A 22,468-nucleotide genomic window follows, 5' to 3' on the forward strand; every position below is an offset into this window, starting at 1 on the left:
AGACTAGCAGATTTAAATGCACTTATAAATTGAAGCCAAAACCCCAGCTAATACTTCATAAGCAGTTACAGAAAACAGTTTTTCTTCTTTTGGGATAAAGGTTGTAAAATCTGATCATTGTAAGTACCCTTGCTGGTATTAAATGGTTTGTCTCATCTCTGTAACTGATATATTCTGCTTAGAGCTTGTTCTTTTGAGTTTTTACTGGCTGGATCACCAGATGAAAATAGGGGAAAAAATAAAATAAATGCAGCCATCACATCTAAGAAATGGTAAACTGCAAAATAAGGAATGTTTGCTTTTGGGTTTAATACCACTTCAGGTTGTCTTCACTCCCTCACTGTTTTGGTCAGCTTCCAGGAGATAAGTGAAGAGAAATACCCTCTACTTGAAAGAATTAGAAAAATGTCATGCACTCCTCTTCTCTCCATTTGATATGTTGAGATTTGGTGATTGGCCATGCAGAAACCCAGCACTGCCATAACCATAGTCAAGTTTAACATGGAGATTACACAAGCCTTTCTGTCTTTGCTTACAGCATTATTGAGAGTAGGACAAATAATAAAACAACTTGTTATTTTGACCTGTATGGACAACATATAAAATAAATTCAATATTGCAATCTATATGAATATCATTTCCCTATATTATTGTGCCATGTGCAATGTGCCCATTATGCTTGTTTATAAACCAAAATATGTTATTTTCTTCCTTGAAAATAGATATTTAAGCTTATTAAATAATTATATTGTTGGAACAATAAATCATTTACATGTTTATTGTAAACATTCATCTAAAAGCTGACAGTGTTATAATATGTGAAGTAATATAGTAATGCATCTTAATCGCAACCTAATAACAACTCTGGTGCCAAACCCAAACTCTTTGTTCATGATTTCAAATATAAAATATATATTTTTTTCTAGCATAATACAGAATAGTCTTTCCTGGCACAGAAAAAAAAATGAAACTTTGAAAATTACATTTTACTTTCAAATTGGCCAATGCATTTTTCATGAAATGTCGAATAGTGTTAGGGAAGAGCAAACTGTTAAGGTATCAGAACTGGTAGATTATTTTTTTTTTTCAGTTCACTTGTTTCTGACCTTTGTGTATATCTTAATTTTTTTTTTCCTGTAGGTCGGTTTGCTATGTTAGCAAACAATAATCTTCAGATTATGAACATAAGCAAAAAAGATGAAGGTATTTATAGATGTGAAGGGCGAGTTGAAGTTCGAGGCGAAATTGATTTCCGAGATATCTTTGTCATAGTTAATGGTAAGGAAAATTGTAACTTAGCGGTATATTTTTTTTTAATTTCTGTATTTTCAGTGACTTAACAATGACTTGCAAAAATGAACAATGCTTAGTTGTGATATAAAAAAAAAACAGCAGGAATTCATTAGTATAGCTGTTTTCTAAAGCTTTACATATGCAAGTATATAGTTAAACTGAGGATGTGAAAATAATAATTGTGATGTTCCAAAGTAGACCATTGATATCTGTGTAACAGTATCTGGTTCGCTTCAACATTCTGACATGCACCTTGCTGATTCAGACCTACAGTATGGACTTCTATCAGAAGAACACAATGGTTGCAAGACAAAGTTTAAATATTTATTTACACGGAAACTAAAGTTGGGTCTTAAAGATATACAGGCTGATATCAGCTTGCCCATGCTCTAAACCTAAAGCATTTGGTATATGTCTTGGAATGAAAATGAATGCTTTTTTAAAGTCAAATCAAAGTGAAAGCACCCCTCTAACCCCATAAATGCAGGATAGCACCGTTATGCCCCGTACACACGGTCGGATTTTCCGATGGAAAATGTCCGATCGGAGCGTGTTGTCGGAAATTCCGACCGTGTGTGGGCTCCATTGGACATTTTCCATCGGATTTTCCGACACACAAAGTTGGAGAGCAGGAGATAAAATTTTCCGACAACAAAATCCGTTGTCGGAAATTCCTATCGTGTGTACACAAATCCGACGGACAAAGTGCCACGCATGCTCAGAATAAATAAAGAGATGAAAGCTATTGGCCACTGCCCCGTTTATAGTCCCGACGTATGTGTTTTACGTCACCGCGTTCAGAACGATCGGATTTTCCGACAACTTTGTGTGACCGTGTGTATGCAAGACAAGTTTGAACCAACATCCGTTGGAAAAAATCCTAGGATTTTGTTGTCGGAATGTCCGAACAAAGTCCGACCGTGTGTACGGGGCATTAGTGACAGGGTCAGGCTAGCATTTTACCCCAGGTCTGAATCTGTGGCTAAAATGGGGGGACTGAAAAAGGATATTGGGACACCAGTCACTTTTGTCTTTTTAATGTTTTATTGCAGAATGGTTAGGAAGCTGGTAGTTAGGGGTCCAAGATACAGTAGCAGATCACTTGCAGACTCTCCAGATCAATGTCCAGCTTCACAGTGTCAGGACCTTTAAGCTGACCCAGCATCACTGTAAGCACATTCTCAAATTTTAGTGCATCCTCCAAGTAAGTCGCCAGGCCCTTCTGAGAGACCAGGCTATTGGGCCTAACAGCAGAGCTCCATCTAGCAGCACCTCCCTAGGCCTCAGCCCAGGGAAAAAGAGTGAGCACATGACCTGTCCCAAATATTTATAGCCTCCCCAAGCATGCACCAGTAGTATAAACCTCCTAATGGATTGACGGAAGAAAATATAAATATACATAACTTTTTTTTTTTTTATCAGAAAAAAAATTTTATTTTAATTTAATACATACACTTCACAAAACAGTTATACATAATATATAATAATACAATTTCTATAAAGTTATACAAATTCTCTATTATATTCTCAATATCATATCTTATCCCTTGCCCGCCCCAAGCCTTCCCCCCCTCCCACCCTCACATCTACCTGTCAATCGTCACTTTAGGGTTGCTTTATTTTATTTTAATTGCCACTCCCTCATTTGCCGCTGGCTTCCCCCCAACATATTCTTTGTTGTGTAGTTATCACCCCTTGGGTCCACTCGCTATCTTACTCCTTCTTCTCCCCTTTCCTTTCCCCTCCTTTTGCTTCTTCCTTTTCTGACTATTTTTTTGCCTGTTCTTTCCTTTCTACGCAATTCCCTCTGCTCTACATCCGGAGCTTTTCCACTACCAGTTGATGGGGGGCCACTTCCGCCTCCCTCAACCAGGGTTGCCATATTTTGTCAAATTTCCCCTTGTCGTTTCTACGGTTGTAGGCCAGTCTTTCTCTTGGAAGGAGGGAGTTTACATATGAGATCCATTGCTTCCCAGTGGGCACCGTAGGAGCCATCCAGTATCTTGCGATAAGTTTTCTAGCTAAATACATCAATCTAGTTATCATAAGATACTTTCCTCCAGGGAACATTTCTGCCTCAATGGCGCCAAGCATATAAACCATCGGATTCAAGGGAATATAGATTTGCGCCAACCCAGAAATGCGTCTGGATACCTCTTCCCAGTACCTATGCAGCTTTGGGCACCTCCACATTAGGTGAATAAAGTCCCCCCTGTGAACTCCGCACTTGGGGCACGCAGAAGAATCTCTACCTCCCCACCTATGGAGTTGCACTGGTGTCCTGTAGGCCCTGTGTAAAATAAATAATTGTGATAACCTTTGTGATGCAGATAACGAGACCACTGGGATGGCTTTGAGTGCCGCTTCCCACTGATTATCGTTTATCTCGCCTACATCCTCTACCCATTTTTTCCGACACTTTAATGATGTATGATCTTGGGTCCCAATCAATAATTCCCTGTATATTTTTGTTATTAGTCCTTTCCTTGTGTCTGCTTTCAAAACTTCATTCAGTATTGGGACTGTTTTTACTTCTAAGGAGTGGGTTGTTTGTTGTGCCTGTAGCGCATGGCGGATTTGAAGATATTGGTAGAAGCCCCTAGGGTGCAAATGGAATTCCCTACATAGTTGTTCATATGACTTTAATACGTCCCCCTCATAGATTTGTGAGAAGAACCAAATCCCCCTTTCCTTCCAGTGTGAGAAACCTCGCAATTCCTGAACCTCAGTATATCTTTTATTATGCCATATTGGTGTGAATGGGAGCACACCCGTTATTTTCAATATTTTCCAAGTTTCCCCCCAAACCCTTTTAAAAAGAGAACTCATAGGTTCTAATCCCTTCATACTTGGTAGATCCATTTCTAAATGGGAGGCCGCCGCCAATGTGGGTTCCGAGATGGTCACCAATCTACATATAGGGTCCTCATTTCTCACTCTACCCCATCCTGCCATTTGTTGCAACTGTGATGCCAAGAAATATAACCTGGGGTGGGGTATTGACTGCCCTCCTTTATCTTTTTCATATTGCAGTGTTTCCAAGCTAATTCTAGGCACCTTTTTTTCCCATATCAATTCTCTCGTTAATGTGTCTATTAGTCTGAACCACTTCTTTGAAATCCATATTGGTGAGTTGTGGAGGATATACAATTGCTGTGGGGCCCAGATCATCTTTACTAGATTTGCCCGCCCTACGACTGACAATGGGAGCCTACACCAACTGTTACATTTTTCTTTCTGTCTGGTGAGCAATGGCCCCAAATTCAGTCGAAGATATTCGGCTGGCTCTGGGGACACCATCACTCCCAAATATTTAAAGCAGTTAACAATAGCAATTTGTTCAGCCCCCTCTGGGAGTCCCTCCCTCGTCTGATCTAATGGCATTATAGTTGATTTCGACCAATTAATTGCAAAGCCCGAAAAGCTGCCAAAGTTTCCCACTATCTCCATCACTGCCCGCAAAGAAGAGGACATATCCCCTAGATATATAAGTGCATCATCTGCATATAAAGATATTTTTTCCTCTCTCTGAAATCTGCGGAACCCCACTACCTCAGGTGAGTTCCGGATCAGTATAGCCAGGGGTTCAATCGCCAAGGCGAACAGTAATGGAGACAGCGGGCAGCCCTGTCTAGTCCCCCTATATAATCCAAATGGGGGGAGAGGATCCCATTGATGCGCAACCTGGCTCTAGGTTTGGAATACAGTACTCTTACCCAGGATATGAATTTACCTCCCACTCCGAATCTTTCCAGTATTTCCATGAGGTAGGGCCATTCCACACTGTCAAACGCCTTAGTCGCGTCAAGTGACAGAATGGCCCTACCCCCGGGATTGTCCACTGGCATCTGCAAATTCATGTATAACCTCCTTATATTGTCAGACGTAGAGCACGTTGGTATAAAGCCAGACTGGTCACAATGAACCAGTTTGCCAATTACCTGAGAAAGCCTCTTAGCCAAAACACTGGCCAGCAACTTAACGTCTGCATTCAATAACGAAATTGGACAGTATGAATCCATTAGAAGTCTATCTTTTCCTGGTTTCAAAAGAACTGTAATTATTGCTTCTTGCATACTATCTGGTAACCTTCCCACTTCCCCAGCCTCCTCTATTGTCTACAACAATGACGGTAAGAGGACCTCCCTATAATGGGAGTATACCTCTACCGGTATTCCATCTGGGCCTGGGGATTTATGACGCATGGCCCCCTCTAATGCTTCCGTTAATTCAGCCAGTGAAATTGGGGAATTCAGAGTTTCCCTCTCCTCCTCCATTAACCGCAGAAAAGGACAGGTTTGTAGGAACTGTTCCAAGTCCGATGGTTTATACCTGGTTTTACTAGAGTACAAATCCCTGTAGAACTGCTGAAAACTATTTACTATGTCTGAGCTGAGAGTTAATTTCTCTCCAGTTTCAGTCCCTATAGCTAGTATATTTGTAGATTCCCGTTGCTCTCTAGCTATTAGAGCTAATAGGCGGCCAGTATTTTCCCCCTCTTCGAAATAACTTTGCTGCTGTAAATATCTTCTCTTCTCTGCTGCAGATAGCCATACCGCATTATGTACTGCCTGCGCCTCTCTCCATAGCTCTTGATTGGATTGTGATGGGTCAATTATTAAGGCCTGCTCCCTTTCTTTCAGTTCTTCCCATACCCTGGTTTCCCACTCTCTGGATTGGGATTTAACTCCCGCAATTTCTTTAATGAGGCAACCCCTCAAGAATGCTTTGAGTGTATCCCAGACTACCGCTTTACTGGCTGAGCCCCCATTTAATTGTAAAAATTCCCGTAAAACCTCTCCCGTTCTATCTGCCTGTGGAAGCAGTCAATCAATATGGGTTCATTTTCCACAGTGGTTGTCTCGAGGTACCAATAATGCCCAGCCGTACCCAAAATGGGGAGTGGTCAGACAGAAGGCGTGGCTCATATGCAGAGTCCTCTACCCACTGGAAAAGTGACTCATTCCCCAGGCCCAAATCAATACGTGAGAAACCATCATGTGTTGCAGAGTAACAGGAGTAACATCTATCCTTGTCATGTCTCTCCCTCCATACATTCCTAAGTCCCAATTCCTCGAGGAGGGCGGCAAAAGCCGTCTTTCCAGAGGTATGTCTCATATTTTTGGATGTCAAAGACATTCTGTCCAGGGAATTATCCAAGATATTATTGTAGTCTCCTACTGCTAACACCGGGACCCCCGGATGCAGAGCCATGAACTGCGATAGGCACCCAAGGGGAACTGCTGAAAAAGGCGGAGGAATGTATATGGAAGCTATTATACACGTTAGTCCATTAAGCTTACATAGTAGAAAAACAAACTTTCCCTCCTTATCCACTCTCTGTTGCAAGCACTCAAAGGAGATATCCGAGGAGATCACAATACTAACCCCCCTTGAATATGAGGTATGCATAGAATGAAACTGTATTGGGTATCTCCTTGAGCGCAATAAATGTACAGAGTCAGGCCGCATATGTGTTTCTTGCAAACAAATTATCTGGGGTTTCATTTTATCAAAATATTTAAACATTGCACTTCTCTTATCCCTATTCTCTAGCCCCCTTACATTCCATGTCATTAATAAAATACCCTTTTTTTTCCCCCCTTTACTCATACATGATAGCTCTCTATTTTCTGCACTCATAGAATCGAAAACAGCTACATAAATAGTAAATCATAACACCGTTGGCCTTCTGGGTTTTAGCCATTCCAAGGACCCTGCCAGCATACAATACATTTCTACATAACTTTATTTTTTCCCCCCATTTGTCAGTTGTGTGATACAAAAAATATTTGTGGCAAAACTTATACTTGTGGTAACTTCCCTTTCTTAATTGCATAAATCCGCCCCTACTCGTGCCTACCCTACCCCCCCTCCCCTCCCTCCTCTCCACCCCACTCCCTCCCAAACCCTCCCACCCTTCTTCTCCCCCCCTCCCCTCCCCTCCCGCCCAACTGGGCCTACCCTAGGGGCTTGTATCTTGACCTCCCACCTATATTCACTCCCCAACATACTCCCTCCCATCTTTTCCATGCCATACATCTCTGTATCCCCCTGTTCTACGGGGACTTACCTCCCCCCTCCCCCCCTCTCCAACCTTTTTTAGTGCCACTCCTGTGCGATGACTTTTGTGTTTGTGAAGGTAAATACTCATATCAGCCCCATTTTAATCTAATTAATATATCAATCTTCCACTATTTTATTATATTCTAATCCCCCTCCTAATCTGTGTTTTACTTACCAACACTAAACATTTATTTAATTTTAATTTTTTAATTAATTATTATCTGTGATCCCTTTTCTTCCCCTTTCCTTCCCACTACCCCTATATAAAAAAAAAAAAAAAAAGGGGGGGAGGGGAAAAAAAAAAAAAAAGTCTAAATAGTCTCTGATCTCTCATCTTCTGTGTTCCGTGCTGTTTTCCCGTTGTCCTTCAACCACTCTTCAACACTCCGTGGGGAATCAAAAAAGTGTATACCATTTAAATTAGTCACTCTCAATCGGGCTGGGTATAGCAGTGCATAGTCCATCTTGATTTGCTGTAGCGTACGTTTGATTGGTATGTATGCCGCTCGGCGCTTTTGTAGCTCTGGAGAAAAGTCCTGAAGTAATAAAATTTTGGCCCCCTATAGAATCTCTCTCATTTCTCTTGCCTTCCGGAGCAACGATATTTTATCTCTAAAGTTGAACAATTTTATGATTATGGGCCTTGGATATTCTTTTCCCTGACAAGGTCTAGAGGGGATTCGGTGTGCACGCTCAATGCCAAAAAAAGGAGAAAAAGTCGCAGCCCCAAATATTTCTTTGGCCCATTCCTCCAAGAACTCTATGGGGTTAGACCCCTCACTCCGCTCAGGCATGCCAATTATTCTTACGTTGTTTCTTCGATTTCTATTTTCTAATTTGTCCATTTTGGCTGCTTGTTCTTTTATGCGTTTTTTCATCTCAATGACATCCTGTTTGAGTGGAGATAACGTGTCTTCTACTGCACTTAATCTTTCTTCTAAAGCCGTTGTTCTTTCCACCATCTCCTTCAGCTTGCCGCCTATCACTGCGATTTCCTCCTTTATGCCTTTCAATTGGGCATCCACCCCTGCGATTGATTCCTTGCATGCGATTATCGCATATAGGAGGTCCCTCATTGTGGGTTCTTCTGCTCTTCCCCTTTGTTCTCCCTCCATATCTGCCTCTGTTATGTTAGAGAGCTTTCTAGTTGCTCTGTCACCGCTTGATGTATCCACTTTCCCTGCTTCTTGTTCCTTTATATGCAAGGCAGTCATCGGGCTTGGCACCACCGGCACTGGTCCGCTGCTTGAACTTTTCCTAGTCCCTGATGAAACTGTGTGGGTTAGTTGTGTAGATTTAGCTAGTGAAAGAGATGTCCTAGCAAATCGCTCTAGCTTAGTTGCTGCTGCAGCTTTTCCTTGATTTGTCTGATTTTTTGTAGAGCGTGTGACTTGGGATCCTTCTTGTTGTGGCTGTTGTGGCTGGTTTACTTTCTCCTCAGCAGCTCGTTTCCCCACCATGTTGTTTTCCTCCTCTCTCCTTCTCCTTTAAGGATTAACCAGTTTACACATTGTTTCAAAGCATTGCCCAGTGTTGCATCATCACTTGTTATTTCACCCTGTTAATTCCTGTTGGACTCAAAAAGAACGACAAAACAAACCAAAAAAAAGGGGAAACACTGTCCCTTTACATATGTCCAGAGTTTACAATGTCATCCCACTCAACTGAGCCTGAGTTTAAATAGTAGGCGGTGAAATACTGCAATTTAAATTGCCACTTTAGTCATAATAGCCAGCTTTTAAACACCATTCCGCTATTTATATTGATTTGTACTATTGCTGTTTGGTTTAGTTGGCCTCCCCAGCTTGCTCCCCTTCTGTCTCACACCCGGGACTAAAATTGCATCTTTCTGAATCGCAGATATAATGTCTTTGACGGCAAGGGTTAAATAAAGAAAGGCAGCAATGGATTCAGCTTAGCCCCAGTTCCAGCTGAAAGTTTCTATTAGTTTCAGCTATACATTCAGGATAAACAAACATATATGGCAGATATGTAGGTTGAAAACAGTAGGAAGAGCTTTCACCTGCATCAGACGTCTTCACACATGATAGTCAATCTCCAACGTTACCCTATGAATTTTATATGTATAGAGTCTTTAATAACAACGCTAAGCAGTAGATCAGCTCAGAGAAGGTTCCAAGTGAGAGTGCAATAAATTTATATTTATGTTTCTTCTGTTATGGGCTAAGCTTAAATAAGCATATGTGGCAGATATGCGATTCGAGACAAATAGGAAAAACTTTCACCTGCATCAGACGTCTTCACACATGTCTGTTGGTTTTCAGCATTACCTTATGTTCTTAACAACCGCTCACCGCTTCACTCCCCTCAGCCCCAGTTGCTGAGGCCAATTCGTTACTCAGCTGCTGATGTCTCAAATGGGAGCCTTTCACGCTACCCCTCTGGTTCCTCTCACTAAGCGTTCGCTCCGTCCCTCACACCGGCGCTGTTGTTGCTCTTAAAGCCGGTTTTCTCGCTGAGCGCCGGCAGGTCTGGGAGACCTCTCATGCCTCCCCCCCTGTCACGCTCTCCGCTGTCCTCCGGGACTCCGCTCTCACTGGGACTAGGTATATACTTGTGCTGGTGAAGGTGTCTGTCTCTAGGGCTGAAGTCGGCTGCTTTCTCCTGCTGCCGGGTCGGCTAGCATTTCCTCAGCTGTATGCTTGCTAGTTAGAGCTGGGGGAGAGGAGATCACACACACACCCTCTCACTCCCACATCCGGTCACGCCCCGATCAGAGGCTCTTTCCCAAATATACATAACTTAGTTTTGTTTGTGAAATCCCATACTATGATCAGTGATACTAGTGACATCTACGGGCGCAGTGAGAAATCATAAACCAACTTAAACTTAGGGAAACAAACAAGTGAAAAACTGTACAATCAGTCTGAGCCCAGCCAAAAATTAAATTGACATAGTAGCCCCTTTTTAGGACATGGGGGCTCTATAAGGCAGCACCGTCAGAATATAGCAAGCACATTTGGGTACCCTAAAACAATGCCTGTAGTCTAATATGTATATACTTCCTGTCCCTGGGTTTATAAGTCAAAAGCTAGGCCCCACATCCTACTGCCTGATAAGCCTTTTTATTAGCCCATTACTGTAATGTAATAGCAGGGCTTAGATCCAGCCTAAAATTTAGGACCTGCCATGTACTGCCAGAATTTGAAAAATAAGCATTTTTTTACACTTAAAAATGAATGAAACTCTGAAAGCTGTAAAGTATTTGCTGAGTTACCATGCATTGTTTTAAGTTGGGTCTGTGTGTGGGGTCAGACAACTTGATAATGGCAATAATTTGCTTACGTGTGACAGAGCCTTCAGCGGGGAAAACAGTGAGCAGCACAGTAGTAACACCAAATCTCACTCAGAATATCCTGGGGCCAGCACTCAGAGAAATCAATATCTTTAGTCTCAAACTGCAGATATACAGATATGAGGCTGTAGGCACAGAAGTTCCTAAGCACACTCACATGCATTGCTATTTTTCAGGAGGATTTTAAGGCCCCTTTTAGATGGGGCGGTCTCCGTAAAGTGAACCCGCCTGCTTAGGGGGGTATCTGTCTGCTGATCTCCACTGAGCAGCTGGATCATAGGACCATGTCCACTCTGCATAGCCATGTCCACTCTACTATGCAGAGTGGACACAGACACAGCCGATCTTCTCTATGGGGCAGTTGGATAGAAATGGGCCACCTGTCCATTTCCATCTGACTGTCGTCCGATCCAATCCACTGGGCCGATGGGGAACTGTTTTTAGCGGACCAGATCGGATGCTGGTGGGTGTCAGCAGACACATGTCTGCTGACATCCACTGCTCCTAACAGAGCAATGGATGGTCCGGTCAGGTCTGCCTGAAAAAGTGACAGGTGGACCCAATCAGTCCATCAGTGTGAAAGGGGCCTAAGATGTTAAGTAACATTTTCAGTGTACTGCTTTGGCACAGTTAACATTTTAGACATACTTTATAACATAGAAAATCTTTACTTTTTGAGCTTAGGTCCTTGTTAAGGTTTGTGGGAAAAAAATGCAGCGCTAAGTAGTATAAGGAAGTTTAAGGTGTAGTGAAACAATTAAGTAAGAGATGCTGTACTGAACAGTAAAGCATATGTGCAAAAACCATAAGTGAAATGAAATGAACAAACACAGTATAAAGTGTCCACATATGGTAAATGGATGATTCCAAACTCAAATTAATAAGAGGAACTGGTATGGACCAAAAAATGATGTGAAACTAGAAAATAAAGTCAATGGTGCACAGTGTGGATCTGTGACTGTGAGTCAACAACGGGGTACAGAACCAACATCTCGATATGGGGCATCAGAATGAAAACATCAGGAAGTAAGATAAGATGGGTACTCTTACCAGATGACGTGGACTCCACTGTCATATGACATGGAGTCAATGGTGCATGGAGCCAAACCTAGGCTGGAAAACGATATCTGGAACGGTGGAACCTCTGTCTCACTTCTTGACTTCTCTGGTGGGGTGAAGAAACATCAGCAAGGGCCGCCAACTGGATATCAGCCAATAGACCTCAAGGATGTGTTCCAAGGAGAAGCCAGGGACAGATTTGATCCAGACCCCCTGATGGAAGTAGAGCTAATGGAAGGCAGTTTCTTGCATCGGGGTAATATGCAAATAAAAAATAAAAAGCTTCTGCATAGTGCAGGAAGACCAGGGATTTTTATTTCTAAAAATACCATACAAAAAATGGATAAAAGTGATCACAATTGAAATAAAATCTAAGCAGCGTAAGGAAGGGGAGATCGCCCGATGCGTTTCGACCAAGGGGGTCTTCAACTTCCTTACGCTGCTTAGATTTTATTTCAATTGTGATCACTTTTATCCATTTTTTGTATGGTATTTTTAGAAATAAAAATCCCTGGTTTACCTGCACTATGCAGAAGCTTTTTATTTTTTATTTGCATATTACCCCGATGCAAGAAACTGCCTTCCATTAGCTCTACTTCCATCACGGGGTCTGGATCAAATCTGTCCCTGGCTTCTCCTTGGAACACATCCTTGAGGTCTATTGGCTGATATCCAGTTGACGGCCCTTCCTGATGTTTCTTCACCCCACCAGAGAAGTCGAGAAGTGAGACAGAGGTTCCACCGTTCCGGATATCGTTTTCCAGCCTAGGTTTGGCTCCATGTACCATTGACTCCATGTCATATGACAGTGGAGTCCACGTCATCTGGTAAGAGTACCCATCTTATCTTACTTCCTGATGTTTTCATTCTGATGCCCCATATCGAGATGTTGGTTTACAGCTACGGAAGTTCTGTACCCCATTGTTGACTCACAGTCACAGATCCACACTGTGCACCGTTGACTTTATTTTCTAGTTTCACATCATTTTTTGGTCCATACCAGTTCCTCTTATTAATTTGAGTTTGGAATCATCCATTTACCATATGTGGACACTTTATACTGTGTTTGTTCATTTCATTTCACTTATGGTTTTTGCACATATGCTTTACTGTTCAGTACAGCATCTCTTACTTAATTGTTTCACTATACCTTAAACTTCCTAATACTACTTAGCGCTGCATTTTTTTCCCAGTTACCAGTTATTGTTTGTCACAATGTATGCAGCTGCTGGCTCACATATATTTTATTTTTGCTATTAGAGCGCAGTGTTTTCATATTCTCTTGTACCTTGTTAAGGTTTGGTTTAAGTAAAAGTTAAAAATAGAAAAAAAAAAAATTATCCGTCATGTATGACACAATCACCTTATTGTGTATGACTATGTACTTTGATATTGACGTATATGACATTTTCTTTGTAAACTTGGAAATTGTTAAGAAAACTCTAATAAAATCCTTGGAAAAGAAAGAAAAGAAAAAAATGAATGATACGAATCAGCTTTGAAGTCATTGGCACTCAGTATGAAATATCTATATTGGAACTTTAATTAGCTTTGCTGGCATCTCATGGGGTAGTGGTTATACTTTTCAAATTTTTTTTAGAAAAAAAAAGTGATAATATATGAGAACTGCCAAATTTAGCAAGTTTAAAGTATTACCCAATTTGAAACTGCAGAAAACAAACTTGATGGTTCTTTTCTGCATTCAATTTGTGATATATCAGACATACTGTGTGTTGGGAGTTCTTGGCTTAATCTTGTAGGGTTCTCTATTTTCACAATCCAGTAAAACATGTTTGGCCAGTTATACAATCTCAGTGGCTGTATCTTGCTTTAAAAAAATGACAATTATGTTTCATCTATCTAATACATATTTCTTATAACACATTCAGTGCCTCCAGCTATCTTAATCCAGCAACGATCCTTTAATGCAACTGCAGATCGGCAAGAGGAAATTTCTTTATTTTGTCGTGCTACTGGCTCACCTAAACCTCATATCACCTGGCACAGGTAAACACTTATTTTCCATCTTTCAAAAATAGAAACACTGCTGTATTATTGAACCCTCGAAAATCTACCCTATCATACCACATTCCATTCTATTCTTTAAAAACATTTTAAAACCTTAGGCTGTTACAATTATTTTTTTGTGTGTGTATTTGCACACATTATACCTGTTTTACTAAAGTAAATGAACAACAGGGATAAATCACAATGGCATACTTTCATTGCCAGCTCACATGAGTGTCCAAAATGCATGTGGTCACAGCAAATGAACGTATCTAGCATATTATACACTGATATACACTGATATTCAATGTATTCGATGTGGTCCTAGTTTGCCCTATGAGTTTACCATCCAAATCATGCTGCTTTTGTGCAATGTATGAATGAGAATGTATCATTAGAAAACTATTCAAAAACAGCATCATAAACAATGATGTCCATTAGGGATGAGCTTCGTGTTCGAGTCGGACCCATGTTCGACTCGAACATCGTCTGTTCGCCCGTTCGCCGAATTGCGAACGATATGGGCCGTTTGCGTCAAATTCGTGTAGCGCATCACGGCCCATAATTCACTGCGGCATCGCAGTGCATTGCTGGCTGATGATTGGCCAAGCATGCACTATGACCCGCATGCTTGGCCAATCACAGCGCTGTCTGAACAGAGAGCCATAATTGGCCAAAGCCAAGGAGGCTTTGGCCAATTATGGTTTAGGGGATTTAGTACACGCCCCACACTATATAAGGCCACCTGCATGGCGGCCCTGTGTAGTGTGTGTTCTGGCGTTGAGAGAGAGATAGATAGACAGAGAGACAGTGTCATTTGATTTAAGTAAGATAAATTAGGCAGGACAGTCAGTGAGTTAGCTGCACTTACAGTGTATTGTGTATATATATGCATCCCAGGTGTTTTATATATATATATATATATATATATATATATATATACACTACATTCAGTTTAGCTAGATCCGTTCCTGTTATCTTGCTACTGACAGGCAGGCTTGTGTTGTTACAGTATTTACAGCTACCTGAAGAAAATTGCTGGTGTTCTTTTGATCCTATTAGTACCACAGTCAGGCAGCTAGAATATTTACAGTTAGTGTAGTGCGTCCTCCTCACAGTGTTCAGTTAAAGCTACAAGTTAGTTTAGTGAGACCTCTGCACAGTGTTCAGCTAAAGCTACAAGTTAGTGTAGTGCGTCCTCTGAACAGTGTTCAGCTAAAGCTACAAGTTAGTGTAGTACACAGTGTTCAGCTAAAGCTACAAGTTAGGGTAATGCGTCCTCCTCACAGTGTTCAGCTAAAGCTACAAGTTAGTGTAGTGCATCCTCCTCACAGTGTTCAGGTAAAACTACAAGTTAGTGTAGTGTGACCTCTGCACAGTTTTCAGCTAAAGCTACAACTTAGTGTAGTGCGTCCTCACAGTGTTCAGCTAAAACTACACGTTAGTGTAGTGCGACCTCTGCACAGTGTTCAGCTAAAGCTACAAGTTAGTGTAGTGCATCCTCCTCACAGTGTTCAGCTAAAACTACAAGTTAGTGTAGTGCGACCTCTGCACAGTGTTCAGCTAAAGCTACCTGTAGAAGGTTGGTGGTGTTTTCCTGATCCTATCACTACCGCAGGCAGCTAAATAAGCTACAAGTTAGTTTTTTTGCAAGCTCTGCACAGTGTTCAGCTAAAGCTACCTGTAGAAGGTTGGTGGTGTTTTCCTGATCCTATCACTACCGCAGGCAGCTAAATAAGCTACAAGTTAGTGTAGTGCGTCCTCCTCACAGTGTTCAGCTAAAACTACAAGTTAGTATAGTGCGACCTCTGCACAGTGTTCAGCTAAAGCTACCTGTAGAAGGTTGGTGGTGTTTTCCTGATCTTACCACTACCGCAGGCAGCTAAATAAGCTACAAGTTAGTTTTTTGCGAGCTCTGCACAGTGTTCAGCTAAAGCTACCTGTAGTAGGTTGGTGGTGTTTTCCTGATCCTATCACTACCGCAAGCAGCTAAATAAGCTACAAGTTAATGTAGTGCGTCCTCCTCACAGTGATCAGCTAAAACTACAAGTTAGTGTAGTGCGACCTCTGCACAGTGTTCAGCTAAAGCTACAAGTCAGTGTAGTGCGTCCTCCTCACAGTGTTCAGCTAAAACTACAAGTTAGTGTAGTGCGACCTCTGCACAGTGTTCAGCTAAAGCTACAAGTTAGTGTAGTGCATCCCCCTTACAGTGTTCAGCTAAAGCTCCAAGTTAGTGTAGTGCACAGTGTTCAGCTAAAGCAACAAGTTAGTGTAGTGCGTCCTCCTCACAGTGTTCAGCTAAAGCTACAAGTTAGTGTAGTGCGTCCTCCTCACAGTGTTCAGCTAAAACTACAAGTTAGAGTAGTGCGACCTCTGCACAGTGTTCAGCTAAAGCTACCTGTAGAAGGTTGGTGGTGTTTTCCTGATCCTATCACTACCGCAGGCAGCTAAATAAGCTACAAGTTAGTTTTTTTGTGAGCTCTGCACAGTGTTCAGCTAAAGCTAGCTGCAGTATCAGTATATATATATATATATATATATATATATATATATATATATATATATATATATATCCCAGCTTAGTGCAGCTACAGGCCATTAGTATGTCTGGAAGGCCAACAAGGAGAGGCAGACAGTCACAAGCCAATAAAAGAGGGCAAGCAGGCTCTGCGTCTAGAGGCATCAGTGCTGGTCATGGATACGGTGCATCCTCATCACAGCATGTGGCCGTGGGACATGCTTGGCCTTTTTTTCGGCAGCTGGCCATGTTGAGCCACAACATGCGGAAGACTTGGTCGAGTGGATAACCAAACCATCCTCATCCTCCTCATCCTCTCTCACTAATGCTCAGGGTACTTTGTCTGGCAAAGCAGCTGCCAACACGGCCTCTTCCCTCGGCTCAATGGCATCAGTGACTCCTTCCCTAGCCCCACCATGTCCTCCTTAGGAGTCCCTCGAACTGTTTGACCACAGTGTTGGGTACATGCTCCAGGAGGATGCCCAGCGTTTAGAAGGCTCTGATGATGATACTGAGCTAAATGAAGGCAGTAACATGAGCACGGACAGAGGGGGTGCCCAAGAAGGACAGCAATCTGGCAGTCATGCTCCCCCTGCTGCAGCATACTGCCAGGATTGCTCCAGTGATGGGGAGGGAGGGGATGATGAGGTCACTGACTCAACGTGGGTGCCTGATAGGAGAGAGGAGGAGGAGGCACATCACCAACAAGGCAGGTTGCCCTCCAGGGGCCAGCCTAAGGGCAACACACTGACTGCATCACACCGAAAAGCTCCGCATGTGCAGGGCGCTGCTGTCTCTGTGCGTTATTTTAAAAGTTCTTTGGTGTGGGCCTTTTTTGAGACGAGTGCATCAGATCGCACCGCTGCTATTTGCAACATATGTCTCAAGCCTATCTCGCGTGGCCAAAACATCTCCCGCTTGGGCACCACATGCTTGACCAGACATATGTTGACCTGCCATGCAGTTCGTTGGCAAGCGTATCTAAAAGACCCACACCAAAGAACAAAGAGGACCTCTCCTTGCTCCTCATCAGCTGAGATCTCCAACCCCACTATACCTTCAGTCCTCTCTGAGACCTGCACTGAGAGAAATAAAGGTGTAGAATTAGGTTGTCACAGCCAAGTCCCTGTGGGCAATCTGCTTTCGGTACACCAACCTCAGATTGTACCAGGCAAATTTCCCTGCCCCAGCTGCTGCACCACCGAAAGAAGTTCGCTCCCAGCCATCCACATGCCCAGCGGTTGAATGCTAGCTTGGCAAAATTGATAGCACTTCAACTGCTACCTTTTCAGTTGGTAGACTCTGCCCCCTTCCGTGAGTTTGTGGAATGTGCGGTTCCTCAGTGGCAGGTACCCAAATGCCACTTTTTCTTACGGAAGGCAATTCCGGCTCTCTACCGGCATGTGGAAGGCAATGTCTTGGCCTCGCCGGACAGGGCGGTCAGCGGTAAGGTGCATATTACCGCTGACTCGTGGTCCAGCAGGCATGGACAGGGACATTACCTATTTTTCACCGTGCATTGGGTCACTCTGCTGGCAGCTGGGAAGGATGTAGGACAAGGTGCAGTAGTGTTGGAGGTTGTTCCGCCACCACGCCTCCAAAATCCCACTACTAATGATTGTGACACACCTCTCTCCTTCACCCCCTCCTCTTCTTCTTCCTCCATGGCCTCTTCCTTTGCTTTGTCCTCGGAACCAGTGGTGCTCCGTAGGCATTCAAGGGCTACGCAAGTACGCAGGCCAAAAGATGCCATGAGGTGCTTGAGCTGGTGTGCTTGGGGGACAGGAGCCACACTGGGGCAGAGGTTCTGTCAGCTCTGCAGGGGCAGGTTCAGAGGTGGTTGACACCACGCCAACTTAAGGCAGGAATGGTGGTTTGCGACAATGGCACCAACCTCCTCTCCGTCCTCCGACAGGAACAACTGACCCATGTGCCCTGTTTGGCTCACGTCCTTAACTTGGTGGTGCAGCGGTTCTTGGGCAGGTACCCGGGCTTACAGGATGTCCTGAGGCAGCCCAGGAAAGTCTGTGTGCATTTCCGACGGTCATATAATGCCAGTGCTCGGCTGGCAGACCTCCAAATGGAATTTAACCTGCCCAAGAACTGCCTAATCTGTGACATGCCCACCAGGTGGAACTCAACGTTGGCCATGCTGCAGCAGCTGCACACGCAGCAGAGTGCCATCAATGAGTACCTGTGCGACTATGGCACCAGGACAGGGTCAGGGGAGCTTGTTTTTTTTTTCCCCACGCCGGTGGGCCATGATCAGGGATGCATGCACTGTCCTGTTACCATTTGAGGAGGCCACAAGGATGGTAAGCAGTGACAGTGCATGCATCAGTGACACTGTCCCCCTTGTCCACCTGTTAGAGCACAAGCTGCGTAGAATAATGGACAGGACACTTGAGGCAGAACAGAGGCAGGAAGAGGAGGACTTCCTTAGCTCTCAAGGCCCCCTTTATCCAGACACTGTTCCTGCATGCCCGCTGATCACACAGGAAGAGGACGAGGAGGAGGAGAAGGAAGAGGAGGAGGATTGTGTCAGTATGGAGGTGGTCAGCATCAGCAGCAGTCTTTAAGGGATCAGTCCCAAGAAACACATGGACTTGTACGTGGCTGGGAGAAGGTGGCTGCGGACCATGTCGTCCTTAGTGACCCAGAGGACTCCGGACCGAATGCCTCAGCAAACCTATGCTGCATGGCTTCCCTGATCCTGCAAAGCCTGCGTAAGGATCCTCGTATTTGTGGTATCAAGGAGAAGACCAATACTGGCTGAGAACCCTCCTTGATCCACGTTACAAGGGTAAGGTTGCGGACCTTATCTTGCCACCGCAGAGGGAGCAGAGGATGAAACATCTTCGGGAGGCCTTGCAGAAAGGTCTGTGCAATGCATTCCCAGAGACTGGGAGGTTACAAACTCCTGTTTCTGGACAACGTGTTGCTGAGGCTTCGGTCAGTCAAAGAAGGAGCGGTTGAGAAGGTGGCCGTCTCACTGATGCGTTCAGACAATTTTTTAGTCCGCAGCCCCAAGGTGTGATCGCTTCCAGCAACCATCGCCAGCGTCTGTTTTACATGGTGCAGGAATACCTAGAGGCAAGATCTGACTTGGACACCTTTCCCGCCGAAAATCCTCTGGGTTACTGGGTCTTGAGGATGGATCACTGGCCAGAGCTTGCACAGTTTGCAGTTGAGCTACTGGCCTGTCCTGCATCCAGCGTTCTTTCGGAACACACATTCAGTGCTGCTGGAGGCTTTGTAACCGATCACATTGTGCGTCTGTCCACCGACTCATGTCAGATCCCTTCAAAGACTGCCTATGCTGATGCTGAGTGACTATCCTGTTATGCTGAGTAATTATCCTCTTCCTCCTCAATGATCATGCTGATAGCTTGTAAGAACATTTTTGGTTCTGGGCGCTGCCACCACTGCCTAAGGCCCAATTTTTCAGCCCCTGTTTAACAGGGGTGTGTAATTACAATTTTTGATGCAATACTTTTGCAGCAGGGCTCGTTCCTGCGTTCCAGCTAGAGTATCTGTGAGGGGTTGCAGTGTTGTGGCACCAGCACCAGTGCCTAAGGCCCAATTTTCAGCCCCTGTTTAACAGGGGCGTGTAATTACAATTTTTGATGCAATTCTTTTGCAGCAGGGCTCGTTCCTGCGTTCCAGCTAGAGTATCTGTGAGGGGTTGCAGTGTTGTGGCACCAGCACCAGTGCCTAAGGCCCAATTTTTCAGCCCCTGTTCAACAGGGACATGTAATTAGGATTCTTGATCTAATATTTCACAGCAGGGCCTGTTTCTGCACCCACCAAGATTAACTGTGAGGACTTACAGTGTTGTGGCACCAACACCACCACCAAAGGCCCATTTTTTCAGCCCCTGTTCAACAGGGGCATGTAATTACAATTCTTGATCTAATATTTCATAGCAGGGCCCTGTGAGGGCTGACAGTGTTGAGGTCACAAAAACACCTAAGGCCCAAATTTCTGCTGAGTATATAGGGCAGGCCCCTAATTTCAAACATCCAACTTACAAATGACTCCTACTTGCAAACAGAAGGAGACAACAGGAAGTGAGATGAAATGTACCCCATAGGAAGGGAAATTCTCTCCTGTAAGAGTTAATATGGGAAAAACTTGTCTCCTTTCCACTGATGCTTTATCACCAATCCTTGTTTCACTAAAAACCCCAAATTTTCAAAAAACATTTGTCATTGGGACAAAAAGTGAGGTGAAATCTTCTGAAGAGGAGCACAGACAGCAAAACAAATGTCACAGGGGTGATAACCCTTCCCTATGTTTTCCAAAAAGCTTAAAAACAGATTTTTTGGCTGGAGCTACACTTTAAAACTGTACCAGTTCAAAATTACAAACAGATTCTGCTTAACAACAAACCTACAGTCCCTGTCTTGTTTGCACCGCCTATATACTGCTGTTCAGAGTATATAGGGCCTGGGGGCCCCACACCTTTCCTTTTTTTAATTTGGGTGCGGGGTTCCCCTTAATACCCATAAAGGGCCTGGTAATTGACTGGAGGGTACCTATGCTGTTTGTCTCACTGATTTTCATCCATATTGCCAGGACCCTACATTACATTAAAGCCGCAAGCAGTTTTTTCCTTTAAAAATGTCATTTTGTGCAGGGACTTTTCTAAGCACGGGAAACACACGCCACTTTACAGGCATACTATAGACACCCCCAGGTATGATATTTAAAGGAATATTTCACTTTTTTTTTTTTACTTGAAGCATCATTAAAATCACTGCTCCCAGCTAGGGGGCGTGTCCAAGATGGCCACCGGACCAGACGTGTCCTGAGGGAGCTCTGAGACTCTGCCGGCATAACATCCGAATCCCTGCAGTATCCGACCCAGAACCGGGCTTGAACGGTACCGGAGTGACTCGGGATCGGTATGCCAGGAGGAAGATACACCCAGCCGTCTCGTAAGTCCAGAAATACCCCGAAAAAAACAGCCTCCACAGCGCGCCTGTCTCCCGCCACGGCAACCAGCATGGCATCTCAGGCTGAGGACACAGACACGGCGCTGCGGGAGCAGAACAACTTTGAGGCCCTCATGCAGGCTATTACAACCTGCCAAACCACCCTGACAGGGAAAATAGAGAGCATACAGCTGGACATAAGCCTCATACGCAGAGACATGGACTGTTTCCGCTCTAGGCTCACTGAAGCTGAAAGGAGAGTGGGGGATGTGGAGGACACACTGCAAGATCAGGGAGTCTCACTCCGCACGCTGCAAACAAAAATGAAAGTCTTGGAAGCATGTGCAGAGGATGCTGAGAACAGAAATCACAGGAACAACCTCCGGATAGTGGGATTACCAGAGGGCGCAGAAGGTAAAGACCCCACGGCATTTACTGAGCACTTGCTGCGTACCCTTCTACCAGATGCCAGGTTCTCTGATGTCTTTGTGGTGGAAAGGGCACATAGAATGCCTGCTACCCGGGGGCCCCCGGGAGCTCCTGCACGCACATTTATACTAAAGCTCCTGAATTTCCGAGATCGGGATCAAGTTCTGCGGGAGGCGAGAAAGATCGAGGTGCTTCGCCATGAGGGACACACAAAGTTAAGAAGATGGTTCGATCAAGTCAAAATGGATCTACGCAACCGCAGGATCAAATACAGCATGTTATTTCCCGCCTGTCTAAGAGTTCAAGATGGAGAATCAGTGCGGTTTTTTACTTCTGAAGAAGCGTCCAGGTGGCTTGAAACAATACCGCGTGGATGAATTGATCGACCTCCTTGAGTCTCCTTACACCCTGAGTATTACTTCGGCCAAGAGCACTTTCATCAGCCGACTCCAGGACCAGCATACTTTTCTCCACAGCTTATCTAGCCTGCGGTAACTAAAATACCCTGACAATCTTCTCCTGTACTGTAAGTATGTAATGCTGCTGGCTAAGAGAACATATGTGCCAAAAATGCTGAAGTAAAGTTTATGATCGCACTTAATCAGTTGCTAAGGGGGGCTGAAATCCCCAGTTTGTAACATGTTCCAGTTTAAGCAAGGTACCCCCAGAATTTTCTGGGAGACATTTTGATCTGCAGGGATCGTTTATCCGGAAATCTTGTCTCACTGACTGATCTTCAGGGACACAGACTAAGTCATTCTGGTGTCCCACTGTTCACGGGCCCCACGGGCAGTTGTCGTACTTGGTTTGGGGGTACAAGCATCCCGAAGTTTGGGGGGTGGT

The 22,468-nt window shown here is 44.1% G+C and overlaps 1 protein-coding gene across 1 annotated transcript in view; it reads left to right on the forward strand.

The window, feature by feature from the left end:
• Positions 1-22,468, forward strand: part of NCAM2 (neural cell adhesion molecule 2) — a gene marked incomplete in the record, with an annotated part of 595,102 nt that overhangs the window by 328,013 nt on the left and 244,621 nt on the right. The window contains 2 exon segments of the mRNA XM_073617071.1: positions 1,141-1,278; positions 13,624-13,741. Coding sequence (XP_073473172.1) covers positions 1,141-1,278; positions 13,624-13,741 — 256 coding nt within the window.

This window comes from Aquarana catesbeiana, linkage group LG02 (genome assembly GCF_042186555.1).
Source record: "Aquarana catesbeiana isolate 2022-GZ linkage group LG02, ASM4218655v1, whole genome shotgun sequence".
NCBI lineage: Eukaryota > Metazoa > Chordata > Amphibia > Anura > Ranidae > Aquarana > Aquarana catesbeiana.